Source organism: Conger conger, chromosome 1 (assembly GCF_963514075.1).
Source record: "Conger conger chromosome 1, fConCon1.1, whole genome shotgun sequence".
In the NCBI taxonomy this organism is placed as follows: domain Eukaryota; kingdom Metazoa; phylum Chordata; class Actinopteri; order Anguilliformes; family Congridae; genus Conger; species Conger conger.
Window position 1 is genome coordinate 61,804,212 of NC_083760.1, and position 16,624 is coordinate 61,820,835.

The 16,624-nt window shown below is 39.5% G+C and overlaps 1 protein-coding gene across 2 annotated transcripts; it reads left to right on the forward strand.

Annotated features, from left to right (window-relative positions):
- Positions 1 to 10,296: 10,296 nt before the first annotated feature.
- On the forward strand, positions 10,297 to 16,122 carry LOC133133663 (dynactin subunit 3-like). 2 transcript variants are annotated; one of them, XM_061249810.1, is made up of 7 exons: positions 10,297 to 10,451; positions 11,009 to 11,093; positions 11,273 to 11,359; positions 12,716 to 12,796; positions 13,655 to 13,713; positions 14,819 to 14,878; positions 15,436 to 16,122. In XM_061249810.1, exons 1-7 carry the CDS (start codon positions 10,350 to 10,352, stop codon positions 15,520 to 15,522), a joined length of 561 nt encoding a protein of 186 aa, XP_061105794.1. In that variant the 5' UTR covers positions 10,297 to 10,349; the 3' UTR covers positions 15,523 to 16,122. The 2 variants fall into 2 exon arrangements, with proteins under 2 accessions (XP_061105794.1, XP_061105784.1); XM_061249800.1 differs by having other exon boundaries at positions 10,298 to 10,451; positions 12,713 to 12,796.
- The last annotated feature ends 502 nt before the right edge of the window (positions 16,123 to 16,624 follow it).

Genomic DNA, 16,624 nt, shown 5'->3' on the forward strand with positions numbered 1-16,624 from the left:
TTTGAAACAGCTGAGAGCTGGTTGACCAGTTCAACCACCTCCATACTCAACATGGTTTGACTAGCTCAAGCTATGTTTTGGTTGCCTGAACTCGCTGGTAGCTGGTAACAGTTGGTAGCTGGTATTTCAAGCTGATCGTAGCTGAATTTTACACCAGGATGAAACTGTGCGGGGTGGTGGAAGCATGTATCCAGGCAACATGAGAACATCTATGGCATAGAGTGATAAGATGATTTAGATAGACTGCTGATTTAGATCGACTGTGCACAAACGCTTCAAATGAGAAGAGTTGCGAGCGGAGATTAAACCAAAAAATTGTAATGATAACTCTTGGCGACGACAGCATGTCGATCAATGATAATAATGGCAGTTTGTCAATGGATGATAATGTTGGCAATATGTCAATGGATGATAATGCCACTTGTGCTAATTACAGTATGTGGATGGACATCATAATGGTGGCCATAAAAATGCCCTTGAACAATAATAATTTCATTGATAGCCTTCAGTTTTTATGGTGTTCCAATGATAACATTCTTTTGATAAATCAGTACCTTTTCCCTCTCTCCTTGGCAGGACTGCTAGCCAATGACACACAAGCAGACAGACAGAAAGACAGACAGTCCTTTTTTTAATCAACATGGGGCTAATAGATTCAAAGCATTTGGCACACTGCCTTCATCAATGAAACCGTGTAAATTCCCTTGGCTTTTTTTATATACCTAACTCTACAAAGTCAATTAGAGGAATTGCCAATAAGTGCCTTGGTTCTGAGCTCTGGACTGTAAAATTTCAGCAGAAGTCTCTATAAAAGTTGTTTAAGCCTATATAGGTTAGTAACAGTGGATCAGAGGTCCTTCTGGTGGTCATAGGCAAGAGGCGGCATACCCAGCATCTATGTGTGCTTCCAAACATTGGAGGGTGCATTTTTCGACAGTGATAGTTTTCGCACAGCCCCGGAAACTAAGAGCGTCAGAGCGTTACCAGCCCATAAAGACAGGTGGTAAAAGGCTACAGACTGCTGAAAAGCATGTCATCAGATATGGTTTTACGGTGTCCTAATTTCCAAGGCCTTGTGGAATAATGGGAAACGAAGGCCACCAACATTTGTAAAGCCAGGAGAATCCCTTCCAAGTTAAAGGGAATAGAGGGACAGTGCATTACAAGCACTGCTGCGAGGGTTTGCTACGCAGACACGTCATTCTTCATCGATAATTCGGTGAGATTAATGCACTAATTTACTTTCCTCCTCAATAATTGAGAAATCTATATATTCTATTCAGTGTTCATGCAGGAGAAAGAAAAGCATTGATTATATTCATAATGCACAACAGCTCCAAGAGCGAGGGATATTTTTGGCAGCATGTATGAACATGACCTTGTTAATGCAGTCCTGCAACTCTCCACTAGTAGGTGCTGCCCTGTGGTAATAAGGGTGTTTTCATGCAGTTCATTACCTGGAAATACACAGTGCTAGAAGTACAGGGTGAAAACAAGTAGTGACATATCAAACCTTTTTGTGAAATGACAGAACCAAATAGCTCTATTTATTTACATGCAACTACTTCTGGTTCAGCAGTCACAGAAGAACATGTCGTGAACTGTTTCAATCCTTTGTCAATAAGCCTGGAAACAGGGGTTGTTTGCTTGATTTTTTTGTGTTTTTCAGATTGCTGGTAATCATAAGCAGACCCATATTGGACAACAAAATCATGCATACATCTATCAAACAAACTATATACAACTAGCTTAACTATACGAATATATACGTAATAGTGGTATACACGCAATACATAGTCATAAAGTGTTCCTAACCCTTTAGTTCTAGAGCCAAATGGGGAGACTCTTTGTAGCTGGACCAAAGAGCTTCGTATCTGGCCGGACTGCCCATAATCTTGATAGGGTATCTCCAATTCTGATTGGTTTAGAATCGTGAATAGAGTGTCTTTGGAAATCTACAACATTTTCAATGGAATGTAAAATGTAATAGTGTGACCATCGGCTTGGCGAGAATCTTAGCTTTAGATCGAAAATGGATTAATGTTTGCAAGTGCTTTATTGCCTGTCTGTGACAGTCAGTCTCAGAGGGTTAAATATTCACAGTTACATATTTTGTGATGAAAAGCTTGAACTATGTCTGTACAGATGACAATATGTTGCGTGATGTGCAGTGTATTGCAGCTTGCCCAAATAAAACCACAGGCCAGCTGTCTGTACTTACTTTGAAGTTGTCGCAGCTTGACAGAAGAAATAGAATGACTCGACTTTTCATGCCTACACAGCATCTTTATCAAAGGACTTCAGCTTCTTTATTCCAGACAAAAGGAAACCACTTGTTTGAATGCTTTTGGTTTCTCTTTTTTGTTTGTTTTGGGTCAGCTCTGACATTTACCGTATGTTCCACATGAACAACTCTGCGCTCATGTTGAGCACGATTCTTCCTCCGTCATTGCACCTTCCCATCATGCCCTCTTGTCGCCATGGCAAATGCTGAGGTTTGGACGTGGGAGCTGAGGGCTGAGGCTGATTCACTGTGCTGTGGGAGACAGATTCAGCATCAGTGTGACTCTAATTGCCACTTTCTCATTTATTAAAATAGAAACTGATGGCGGTGACATAAATTATATTCAGGGAGAAACAGAAATAAGTTGAATTTGCAGGTCCAGTAAGATTTCAAAGAAGACCACTAATGAGAGTTAATGACGATGACACCTCAAATTATGGGTTTTAATGCAAACTGCTCTGATAAACAGCATGTTATGTTATTAATATCATTAATCAGACACTGCACTGTAATTTGTGACACATTCTGCCTCAGTTTCTGTTTCTGTCCACCAGAGGCCACCAGTTCTATTGTTTCTCATTTTTGTTCTATTGTTTCTATTGTTTTTCTAATTATTGTATTATTAGTTTAATCACTGTTTGCGCCTTGTGTTTCATTAATTCAGTGCGCCTGTTTTTTGGTGGTATTTCAGTTCCTGGTTCTCTGCTAGTTGTCACTTGGTCTGTGTTTGCACTTTCTGTCAGCCTCTTGCTTCTGTGTGGTTTGCGTTTTATTTTATTTTTCCCCCAAGGGCCAATCATGTGGTTCTTTCCAATTGCTTATTTGTCTCCTCCTTATTCCTTTTTTTGCTCCTTTTCTTGCTCTTAGCTCCACCCAATGGAAGAGGCAGGAAAAAGAGACGAGAAACAGGGGTGAAGAGGGGATTATTATTTATACCTATCACGCATTCTGAAAAAAATACTTCTGCAAAGGATATACTTTCCTGCTAAAGAAAAGTTCAAGAGTCTCCTAACTTTCAGCTTCTAGATCTTAAAGGAACATAACTTAATTAATTTCCTTAATGATGGCACATCTCGATCAATTTTTGAGTCAGGCAAAGAACAAGGAGGTGAAAAATAAGCAATTGTCTGTCTATTTTAATTCCCCTCCTCCTTTCCCATCATTGCTTGTATAACTCCCTCCTGCAGGGGCCAGGCTACTGGACTAGCTGATCAGAGCTTCCTCCTCAGCAATGCTTTCGTAGGGAGTTACTGTAGTTAGCAAAGAAGTCCTGGGTATAATGTGTGACCTTAAGAACTGGGCTTCATCCCACGTTGGCAACGATAACTCCCATTTGCAGAAAAGGTTGGCTGTATGTGTTGCTATAATTTCATCAACATTTGCCCTGAAACTTTCTTTACCAATTTTTTACAATTGGCACAAAATCTTCAGCTATATTCTTTAACTTTCTAATTTCCATCTGGAGCTTATTTTCTGATTTTGACGCACATACAGTGATTACTTATCTAACATCCTGTATGTCAGGACCTGAGAGACAAAGAAAGAGGACAGAAAGAAGAGAAAGGAGAAAGGAGAGAAAAGACAAGAGGGAAAGAGGAGACAGCTAAAAAGAGATGGAGATGGAAAGACCCAGAAAAGTTACTGTATAGGAGGTGAAAATGGGGGCCGACTGATGAGTAAATGATAAAGAACAGAAGAGAAAGGGATTGAAAAGAGGAAAAAGAGAAGAGACACAGAGACATACAGTGAAAGAAAGACAAAGGTAGTGAAGAGGTGCCTGAGGTTTTATCGATTTATGAGTGGGGGTGGGGGGGATGATTGACTGCCCGGCAGGCAGTGAGTCTCTGAGTCCCCTCAGTTCCACAGACACAGCAGACTGGGGCAGTGCTGTTTCTGTCAGTTATGTGAATTGCACTCTATATACGTATATAGATATACTTATCACGACCATGTCTCTGCCCTGCAATGTATTGCCGGCCTATCTAGGATGTATTCCTGCTTCTCACCAATGCATGCTGGGATATGCTCCAGCACCACCGTGACCCTGACCTGGAATAAACAGTTTAGATAATGGGTGGGTGGATGGATGGATGGTCACATCTCTTTTTTTCACTACATTCCCAGAGAATACCAGGTACATCACCTGACTCAATGGAATCGAGCCAGAGAGGGTGACTTCTTGTATGAATGATAAACTCCGATGCCTGTGAGAAACTGCAGTGTCACTTTTTTAGGAGCACTTGCTATTGTTGCTGTGGCTATTGTTGTTTGCAGTGATACTGTTTTAGTAATGCCAGATAGACACTGTGATTGTTCTCTCAGAGTTTGTATCAAGCATTCATCTTACAGTATAACAAAGCGCATGCTAATTAATTGATATTGACGAGAATACAGGAAAGTACCAAGCCCAATATACAATTAAAATGATACAACGCAGTTTGTCAAGCACATAACCTTTACATAATCCAATGGACACATTGATAGGATGAGGTTTTGAATGAATTACAAATGAATAATTTAAAATGATCATGAGTTTTAAACATGGCTAGATGTATGATGTGCTACAGTTACACTTGACAAGTAGCTCAGGTTCCCAGACAACAATATGCAAAAAAATAATCAGCACAAATCAAGTTTACAAAGTTTTACTGCATAGGAGGACTACAGCACTTCCTGTACCACAGCTAATAGGGAACGACTAAAGCTTGGGGTTGGAGGCCCTGTAAATTAATAATAAACCAATCAGCAGGAGCTGTTCATTTGTAGAGACTACAACTGCAGCTGCCCATCATCCAAAAGTGGCATTATGGTTACTGCTCATTACTCTGAAGCTCATGGGAAATTTTGAATATAGCCTTGCTTTTGAGATGCATGGGCTTCCTAAAGTCAGAGGAGAGATCAGCAGCCACACAAACCTTGAAAATAGCAAGCCCTGTTGCATGTGCATTTTACGCAGGTGATTACGCTTTTACTGATTACTCAGTCTTCTTTATTACGTTTGCACATATTGTCACATTTATATAGTATGACATCTCACAGCTGACTGCAAACAACTATCAAAAACATGCAAGCATTCCTCATTGACAGCCTCCCAAAATCTTAATTGAAAAACACTTTTCATTAGCACTGGAGTTCTTCGGAAACACAACTTGTGATTGGAGCTTTGGCTACAGTGCTGCCAAAAAAACAGTAATTATTTTGGGAGGTGATGAGTGGAGTTTATTTGCTTGTTTGTACACCTCCAAAGGGCTTCACAGGGAATGAACAGGTAGATCCTTTGATCTGCAGTTCAATTCTAGAAATAACCTTTTCACAAAAGTAAAGTATTTGCCTGTTGGAGTCAAGGTGTTTGATTACTTTACACTGTAAGTCTTTTGAGAGAAATAAAATGTTCAACACCTGGAATATGAGTGCCATTTGGATCCTTCCATTCATTAATAAAGACTGCAGTTGGCAGAATGAGTAGCTGTCATTTCTTACATGTAGAGACAAGATCCAGAAGGATGTTGCCAATTACTTTTGTTGTGCTGATGGGAGTGGGTTTTTGTGACTGGTTTCCACCGTGTATTTTCCATGATTGAGATAGAAGAACATTATTATGACTCCAGTTGCACAGAAGAAAAAAAAAACCAACAACCAAAGAAAACAACACATGAAGGCCTCCTTTCCTGTTAGTGGCAGTGAACCATGTGATACTCTCTATTGAACCATCAATAAAGAGAGCGGGAGATAAAGAGACAGATGCACACAGACACAGATAGACACACACACAAACACAAATAGCTGGCTTTGCCATAAATACAGATTTCACACTCATTCCACACCCCTCCCACACCAGGAAGCACAGGCACCATAGAGCTTTCTGATCACACCCACCGTGCCTTGCCCTAAAGTGTCAAAATAAAACCTGTGTGTTACCTGTATGGGTGAAGCAGACAGGTCCTAGAGCACCCCTGTTGTATTCAGAGCCTTCAACACACATAGAAGTATCTCTTCTTGTTGAATTTTATAGGCACCTTGAAACATAGCCTCAGCTTCATGCATACATACTATGATACAATTATTGTTCATATGTCTCCATAAATCTAAGTAAGTTACCATTAAAATTGAAACAAACACACAGGGGTTTGTCCAGCGTAAATTCGACTCTAACAGAGTTTATAAGTCAATATATGTACACTGCTAGAGCTAATTTATCACTAAACATTTTACTGTGTAGCCTGTTAATAATGGCAGTCTGCTGAAAAAAGCAATACATTCACAGAAAAAAGTAAATTGCAGCTGGTTATCTTTGGCTCTGAAGCACTGGCATGCAATATGGAATACTCAGTACCCAGGGACTAATTTTCAGTTGTCTATGTATCAGGCCCACATTGACAGAGATGAGTCATTGTGACATGCTTGCTATTGAATTGGTTGTTATCATGGAGGGACACCTCAGACAGCATGTCTCTGACTCACAGTGAACACAGCAGGGGTCAATCACAGCGTAATCTTTAAGGAGAAAAACTATACTATTTTTAGAAGTATGTCCTATTCCAATAATCAAGACATCTCACTGACAGCTTTAAAAATGTAAAAGTGATATACAGTATTAGATTAGATTTCTTCTATATATTTTTTTGCTTGGCTAAATTTGGATCACACACTTCAGAAACACAAAGTTCTGAAACTTTCCTTTCTGCAACTCTGTGTGAGTGTGATATCCAAGATGACAGAAATAAATTCTTACAATTAAAAGGCAAAAACACGAAGAGGGAGTGAGGACTGTGTCACTTCCCAGATAGTCTCCAGCCTCCACAGGCCTATGTACATTTCATAGGAGACTGTGGTTAATGGACACCCTAACAGACACATCCCAGTTTCAGGTTTAAATAGAAGCCAAGAAGCATGGAATATGCATGCACTGTGTACTCTGATACACTGACCAGCGCCACTGTCCGCTCCTGATGTTGATGTCTGCCTTACAGGTGGAGCAAAGAATCAAAGGTCATCCACAGAATATTCTTGGCACAGCAAGCACACTATGCGAAGGCCAACTGAGATAATTGTTTTTCTGTGTTTCTGAGGGTTCACTTTAGATCAGAAATGCTGAAGTTACCAGAAGAATGATAAAGATCAAAAAAAGTTTATACACTCATACATAGTATCTACTTGCTGTATATGTGTTCCTGCATTTCTGTCAGGTTACGCAACACATCACTCAAATTGCTATAAACATTGCATAACAGCACCATCTTCAGTACTTTCTGTCACTCCAGCAACAAAATGGCACCCTGTTGCCTTTCTGCTTGGCAAGAGCTCTTAGATGGCACTGTACCCAATTTCAGAGCACCAGCATGTACATTTTATATTTCAATTCATACATCTTAAGTTCATCAGAAAAGAATCATGAAATTGCCTCTTAAAAATGAATGAGGGAATCACTGTACACAGTAAGGTAGGTCCCCCCAAGGCTCCCTTCAAGCTAAATGGCAAACTAATTTGTTCAGTAAAAATTTGTTTGAGTTGTAATGGCACCTGTGTAATATCTGGCACTTATCCTCAGTTTCATGTCTGCATTACCTGTCTGCTCAGCAATAGGTCCAAATGTGATATTGATTCCCTTCAGTAATTCTGCTGAACTCTTCATCTGGATGGGGAACTCAGGAAAAAGAAATAAAAACATGGTACTTGAATTCAGAAATACCATGAATCAGAAACACATAAAAATACTTTGTTTCTTATTTTACTTGACGAATTGAAAAAAAGAAACACTTTACCCTGTGGCAAACAATTACAGACAGTACTATTACTATCACAAATATTATTCTGCCCATATCGCTGCTGTCACAGAGATTATTACACCAAAAAAATGGGAAGCATCTCCACCATCAGTAATGCGCTTAAGAGGCTTTTACTGGAGGCTCGGTGGGGATAGAAACGCTGAAGATCTCCATCTCTGTACAGCTAATGCAGAGTGTCTATTAACAGCGTGTATGTGTAAACCAGGTGCCGGAACAAAAAGTGCCCATGTGAGCGAGGTTACCGAAGCAGAACTCTTTGTGTCCCGGAACACAAAAAGAAACAATGAAATAGCGCTGATACTATTGTCGTGTTACTGTCAAAATCAACTGTTTGGAACGTCATTAAGAAGAGAGTACTGCCGAGTTCAGTAAATGCAAATGGCTTGGTAGGCCAAGAAAGACCTCTATAGTTGATTAAAGAAGAACTCTCACCATAATGAAGAAAAATCCCCTGTCTGACAGATCAGAAACACTCTTCAGCAGGCAGGCGTATATGTATCAGTGGCTACTATCCTCCCAAACACAACTACAGTGATAAAACAAAACAAAAAACAGGATGACCATGTTTCAGGTTTTGCAGTGTTGTAAATAATTATTGTGCATTAACTGCCCTTGTCTCCCATAACTCAGATCTTAAAATGGCAGATTTCCTGCATACTGTCTTTGATATTCTTCTGTACAAAATTGCCCACAAAATGTATAGCTAAATTACCAATATCCTGGCTTCCCAGTATAGGAGTTTGTTTTTGGTCCTCAGGGCACCATTTTGCAAGAAAGAAGATGGAGGCTTCCATAGCTGGCAGATCTTTATCCTAAGGGCTATCTTCCTGCATCAGGTAATAATCACGACATATGGTGGAAGGTGAACAGATCAGCCTCAGGCTCTCCCATTTGTTTAGTCCCATTCTGTAAACAAACATCAAGGTAACCAGCTTCTAGCTCCTCCACTACTTAATACAATAAAATTGTGATAATGTAGAGACAACTGAATGCTGACAGCCTTGTATGAATATGCACCTTTGATTTTCATCTGCTTGCTCTGTGTGGTGTATTTCTGCCTGGATTAAAGAATACATCTTGCACTGGATCTTACAAGCCAATCCTGTTTTTTGGGTTTCACTTTGTGGATGCCTACCCTACCCATTAATTTGGTCATGTGTCTCTATAATGAAAAAAAATCGATCAATCAAGATGTTTTATTCATTTTGAAAAGTAAGAGGTTTGATTTGTCTAACCCAACTTTCTAATTGCCCAGATGGATGTGTTTTACAGTACATCTACAGCAAGCACTTTACATATAATATGCAGGAAATGTTAAAATACCTGTGATATTTTACAGTATTTTACAGTATTATCATTGTCATCTACTTTGAGATGACATTAATGGAATAGCAAATTTGTGTGTTGGCCTAATGTTTATCTTCAAGTCCCCTGAATCCATTTGCAATGTCATTGTGGCAGGTATCCCCTCATGTATGGTACTACTTGGATTAATAAATCAGGATGATGAACTTCGATGAGGAAACACATGCAGGGCCCCCAGAATTACCACACACTCAATAGCTCAAGGATTAGAGATCAACTCATTTGTGTGCCTTTGCTGCCCCCTTGTGTGAAGCCTTAGTCTTGTGAGAGAAAAAAAATAATTTCAAGGAGGGCATATTACAGTTAGCAGTTACAGCAGAATAAGTTTCACCACATGCAGTACCATGTAATATATAAATACCATATATATATATATATATATATATATATATATATATATATATATATATATATATATAATTCTACAGGTCCTGGAGCATCTGTTAAGATAGACATCATCATGACACCAGTACATACCAAGATATTGAAAAAACAAGGCAATGTTTCCAATGAGCAATATTTCCATTTTCATGTAAAACAAATTACACTTTTGAATGCAATTCACTTATGATTATCTGCTGATATAAGTACACATATCATATAATAAAATAGTTAGTGTTATCGACATGTTTATGCAGTTTAAATCATTTTTAATAATTAAGAAACTGGTTTACAGCAGGAGGTTTTAATGTTGTGACAGATCGCTGTATGTACATTATATACTGTATATTCCGTCACTTGGCCAATGACACGAAAATAACTTTATTGCTTTATTGCTATAACGTTTAATACTACTTTTATTGTGAATTTCTCCACGCTAATTGTTACCGGAAGTAAGTTCATTTTCGGGGCTTGTGAACAGAGAGAACTTCCTGTCCTTTTTTGACGGCAACAAACATAGCTAGATAGCGAAAATGGAAAACGGCAACTACATTGATACTTTAGAGACCCGTATTCAAACACTGGAAAAGCGTGTATATGGAGAAAAAGGAGGTCGGAACACCAAGCACGTCAAGGTAAAAAAAATGTAGCTAATAAAATCTCATTATTAGTCGCTGAACCTTTTGTTTGCCTAACACTATTCCCAGCATTAGCAGGTGAAACAACAGTGGACGCTTCTGTACATCGCCTACTCATTAACGTCTTCAAGCTAAATAATGCATGTTTCTTAAGCATTTTCAGTTATATCTGTATGTGTTATTATTAAACCCCGTTGATTGTTGGTTACTCAGCGGGAGACATAAATGATGTCCAAAATGTCCAATTTGTTTGATAGCTTGATCTGAGAGGGAAGAGCGACAGTTCATCTTCCATACCACAGGGCGAAGGGTGTGGTCCACAGAACTGTAAACTTAAAGAACTGTGATGTGGCCGACTGTTGCACTGGCTCGCTGGGTAGTTCACAACTGTATTTAGTATGATGTTAGTTGCTCGAGGCCACCTTAGATAGTTATATGACACATCCTATCAAGGAAACTGACGTTTGTTTTGTTTCGCTGTGTTTGTACTTGTGTTTCCATAACTATAATCTAGTGTCACCGCTGTAATTAGCTTCCATATTATTCCTTGTCAGTGCGCTGATTCAATGGCGAGGATCCACGCTGCTCTCGGAAGTACAGCGAACAAGAGGGAGCGAGTGAAAATTTTGCACAAAAAGAGTACGTGACGTCACAAGTTCCGGACGAAACCTTTTTTTAATGGTTTTTAGTTATGGAATGTAAATTATTTTAAATAAATCTCGAAATAATTTGTAAATAAATATATATTTTGTAATATAACTAGCAAGCGTACATTTTCCAAGTATTATCTCTGCCCTCCTCTTACTCTGTGTATACAGTTGAAGACCTGATGAAATATCTGGACCCACAGTTCACTGACAATATGGCTGTCCCTGATGCCATGAAACTGGAGTTCGTTCTGGCTGGTAAGGGAGGGTTTAATTTCATTTCAATAGTTGGTTTCATGCCTAGACAAAATGTTTGGGGTATTTGGCACAAACAAATTTAATGACTTTGGCCCAACGCCAGTTAGCCAGTGACAAAAAGAGCAATTTTGTTTGGACAATGAGCTCTTAAAGGTACAATAGGTAATTTCGGACTTCTAACTGTCAAGAGAGGAGTTGCAGCAACAAACACGCTCAAACCACAACACTGTTTATCCCCCCCTTCTCTGTGAACGCGCTGATGTTGAAATGCCATTGGCTGTGGCAATTAGAACCAATTTTAAACCAATGAGCTTGAATTATTGTACAGCTCTACAATGTTTTGGCTCAGCGTTCCGGCCTGGCAACTGCATATTTTGAAACTTGAATTTAAGGACTATAAACACAGGCAGAGGGTGAGTCAACATGTCAGTGAGCCTTATTCAATGATTGAAAGGGGTTTACAATGGTCTTGTAATAATTTATTAGACAAAACTCTTTCCTATTATACCTTTAAGGAACAGCTTTCATTTTTACTGTAATAGTACCATCAGCATAGAATAGAATAGAATCATTGCACAGTACAGATGATGTACTGTATCTTTTAGTGTGTTTACTTTTTAATTTGGCGATCTTCTGTAAGTCTTGTCTTCAGCAAGCGGCCTTGTTTTTAATGGTGACAAACTTTTGACTTAGTTTTTTTTCAACAATCTAGAGATGGTTGCATTTTGCTTATTTTTTATGCATCTTGCAGAAAGTACAACACCTTTGATATATATAATGCAAAGCATGTCATAAAGGATAATGATGATGTCTTTATTATTGTTTTTTATTATTGTTGTTATTATCACAGATGTGCGAGCCATCTTATGTAGGCTGCAAGTGCCACTGGGGAAGACGTTGCTCAAAAGCTTCTCAGATTAAGCTGTTTGTGTGCCATTAAATCCTCCCACTGAGTAGTTGCACAAAACCTTGAGCACTTTTTGGTGACTTTTTACAATTTATATGCTCTTAAAATTATATGCATAGTGTGTTAGCCAGGAAAATGCTCTGTTAATAAAGTCATTAGTTGATATTCGGGATAAAGCTGACACTGCCTGTTGTACTTAAAAACAAAATTAGAGCCTTTTTACCAATAGATTATAGTTACATAGTTACAAAAAAGTCTGTTACACAAGTAATAGCCACATGCTCTCTTACATCTTAGAGTATGTAGCCATTCACATAGCAGATGCTGTGTTTTCAGGCACCATGCACAGCCTACATGTTCATGCTGTTAATTTACACTTCTGTATAACATCTGAGGTTAAGCACTGTGCTCAATGGAATTGACCCCTTCTTTCTTCTTCCCTTCAGAAGAGGAGTTCCTGTTGACCCAGGCCTCTTTGCTGGAGCAGGTCAGCAAGCTGCAGCCACTCCTGGACAGCAATTACATCAGAGGTCAGTGGTACCACCCCATGAATGTCACAGCCTCGACTTGACTTAAGCAACATTATTTCCCAACATCAGGCATAATATCTGGTTGAAATGCGAAAATGCTCGGTGCCAGTTCTTTGAGCAGAATCCAGTTATTTGTGTTTGTATGTGTTTTTTTTATTTTTTATTGTACATTCTGTTGAGCACTGCATTAATTTAATGTTGAAGTGCTAAAAAAATGGCAGACCACTCCCAACTCACCACACTTCACCCAATATATTTACTACTTGTCAGTACACATAGTACTAGGTGCTTATCTTTTCTCAAGTTTTTAGAAGTCTGCCCAATTTCATGGAACCTTTAGAATTTATGATGTATGTGTTTTAGACTCTCAAAAAGGGGATTCTTCTGTCCGGCAACATGAAAGCGTGACAGAACACAGTGCAAGCTCTGAGCTAGTGCAGGGATATAGCCCCATACTACTACGCATGCTCCAGGAACCTGCTTCACTATAGACTACAACAGGATGGGCGCTTACAGTCTATGGGCAGGTGTCACATAGTGCCAGTCACAGGTTTACACTTGTGTTGAATACAACCAGAGGGGCTGAGTGTAGGTACTTGACAGGAAGCTGTTCTACTCGCTAAGAAGGTGAAAGAAAGATTTATGACATTTACTTCAACCAAATTTGTACCATTCGCTGCTGAAATTCCTGTGCAGAGATTGCTTTGGCCAACCACTAAGAAAGGTCATCATGTATGACAGTGTGTGATGATGATTTCTGTGGGAAACTATGAGTTAGTTAAGTAGCAACTTTATGTGCTGGTTGGGTGCAGGTTTATTTTTTTGTGGGACTGTTGTCTGAACTGTGCTTTTCCTCAGATGTCCCTGAGCACACTACCAAACTCCAGCGCCTGTCTCAGATCCACATCAAACAGCAGGTATGAAGCACCTCTCCTGCCGTGTCCTCACTCTCTACGCCTGCCTCTCTGCTGGCCCATAATCTGCAGAGAGAGACTTTATTAATGGCCTTTATGAGCGTCAACATGCATTACCCTGTTGCTGGAAATGCATTTTACGATATCTGCGGCACAGGTTTATCTAGCGAGTAGAAGGATACAATTTTGCATGTAGTTATTCTGTGACAAATTAGTAGAGCTGACTTTTTACTGGGGCAGTGAAAGTGAATTGTCTTGCTGAATCGTACAATTAATGTCAGCACTGCTATGCAGCTCATGATCTAACCATGAGACTAGACCCCCCTGTGGAGCTCCTCTGTACTCCCCACCCGGGGCTGTGCTCGACCCAGACTGACCTTAAACACAGCAACACTGGGCCCTGTAGTTGGGCTGAATTAGTGCTGCACAGTGAACTGCTTCTGAAAAAACCTTTATTTGAAAAAAGTTCAGCATAAGATTTTTAGAACCAGTTTTCCTATGAATAGGTGTCCAGCCCCAGAACATCGAAGCTTGCACATGCTATGTGTCCGTATCTTCGCAAGACACAGTACTAGTACTCCACCGATATGGCAGCTGAATTTCAGAAATCGTGGACATTCCATGCTTGTGCACAACACCAGGACCAGAAGAAAAATACCACACTATTTTGTTTGAAGATTGATTGATAAGTAGCATTAGACCTGAATTGCATGTCATTTCAGCCCCTCAGTTTTCCTCTCAAAGTGCACCCGAGTGCTACATTTCGCTGTTAAAATTGTAAACAAATGTTCTTCTAAGGGAGATATCCCCATATCCTCTACAAGGTTAAACCCTTAAATCTGCAGCTCTGTCCATGAAAGGGGGGAAAATAGGCCTGTTGGCGCTTGGTCACGCGAAGGAAGCACGTGGCCTATTTATACCATGTTCACAGGGGAAACGTGGAGGCTATACCATGTAAATACTACACCACTGCTGCTTACCCTCTCAAGCACTCCCCCCTCCACTAACTATTTACCTGGGGCAAACCCTGATTCTTCTATCATGACAAAACTGATGTGTGTGCGTATGTGTGCCTGTTTGTTTATTTGTTTATGTGTCTCTCAAATAGAACCAGAGTGAGACACTGTCCAAGGAGGTGAAGAAGCAGTTTGAAGATTACAACAAGATGGTATCCTTGCTCTTGCTCTGTAAAGTGCTGTCTGACCAATTTTGTAAAGCTCAGATTGTAAATTGTCTTACGGCATACACATGTAGGACCATGATACTTATTTTTGGGTTCAGGCTGAAAAGTTGCCATATGTGTCACAATGAGGTTCTTGGTGATGACCTAGTTATTGAAATTAACCTCTCTTGCCACTGGTGTGTGTGCGTATGTGTGACTGTTTTGGATGTTTTAAAAATGGATGGATGGCTTTTACTCATTCCTACTGTTGTCAAACCAAAAATAAATATTACACATTGACTGCTCAAGCATCCTTATCAGCTCAAGCAGACCTTGTGCAAGGGACAAAAATTTCTGAGAAAACTATAAGATTCATTAAAACAAGGCTAATTTGATTTTAAAATTCTGATCATAAGACAGATAACAGATGGGCAAACCCCAAACTGAATAAAATCCGATGATGCAAAAGCAACAAACTTGTGCCTGTAGTATGCAGCATATAGATGTGTCTTAACTAATTTGTGTGCCTGGAATTTGACCATTGGACCTTAACCTTGTTGCAGATGTTCCTGCTGTCCAAACAGTTCTCCCAGTGGGATGAATCCGTCCGGCAGCTAGAGGGAGCCACACAGGTCAAACCTGTGGAGTAGTGATGTCACCGCACCTTGCCATAAAAGGGTTATCTTTTCAGGGGAATGGTTATTAACCGGAAAACTGAGACCTTATCCCTCCCCCTCTTTACCAGCTTACTTAATGGCCCAGGCGTTACAGTTACTCTTATTCCAGAAACTGAAGTATAACTCATTTTTGTGTGCAAAAGCAGATTGTATTCTATTCTGTAGTTCTTCTAATATGACAAGTGTGTCATCTGTCTGCTACTGCTACTACTCTGAAATACATTGCAATGTATATGTTTATTTATATGCTTGTCTTGTTTTGTGGATGTTCATGACTGAAATTTGACTGCATATATAATTATTATTTCTAATAATAATGGTCATTTTAGGGGACTTGAAGTGAATGTGTTTTGGAACCACTGAGAGGTATTCAACAAGGCCCTTGGACCGCACACACGCACTTGCTTTTTCATGGGGGGGTACTGCAGAATCGTGTGGAACATGCCTGCCCTTGTATTTATTATTATGAAGGCCAAGAGTGAAAAGAGGTTGGCTCCTTTAAGGGCCCTACAAATCCCTTCAACACACTTGAGATATTTTAAAAGGATGTGAATAAAATAAGTTTGAACTTTGGTCTCTTCTTTTCTTTCTTCCACACTTAATAGATTGCCTTTTTTATTTTTGGAAGGGAAGATTTTGGAATACACTATATACAGTGTAATTGGCAAGCAATATAATAGTTTCCTTAAATGTTTCTATTCACTGCACACAGTGTTCATATTATGTTATGATTTCATAATTATGTGTAAAGTTCTACTCAAAATGTTCTGGTATAAATGGTGAGCCAGTGTCTGTGTGCTGTAATAACTTTGCTGAGTATGTTATCACACCCATTTCGCACTTATGTGTGAGAGTAAGTACAAACATGTTAAAGAACGTAAAGGAAATGTTTCGTCTGTTGTCTGCGTAGGATACGTCGAATATTAATTTTAACAAAACAACAACCAAACATTTTATTAAATGTCGATTTAAATGGAATTGATGTTGTCCTGAAATCTATGGCTGAAATACAATCCAGTGGTTCACAACCTTCCATGGGGACCCCTGCCTGTGTAACGTACGTTATGCTGGTTAG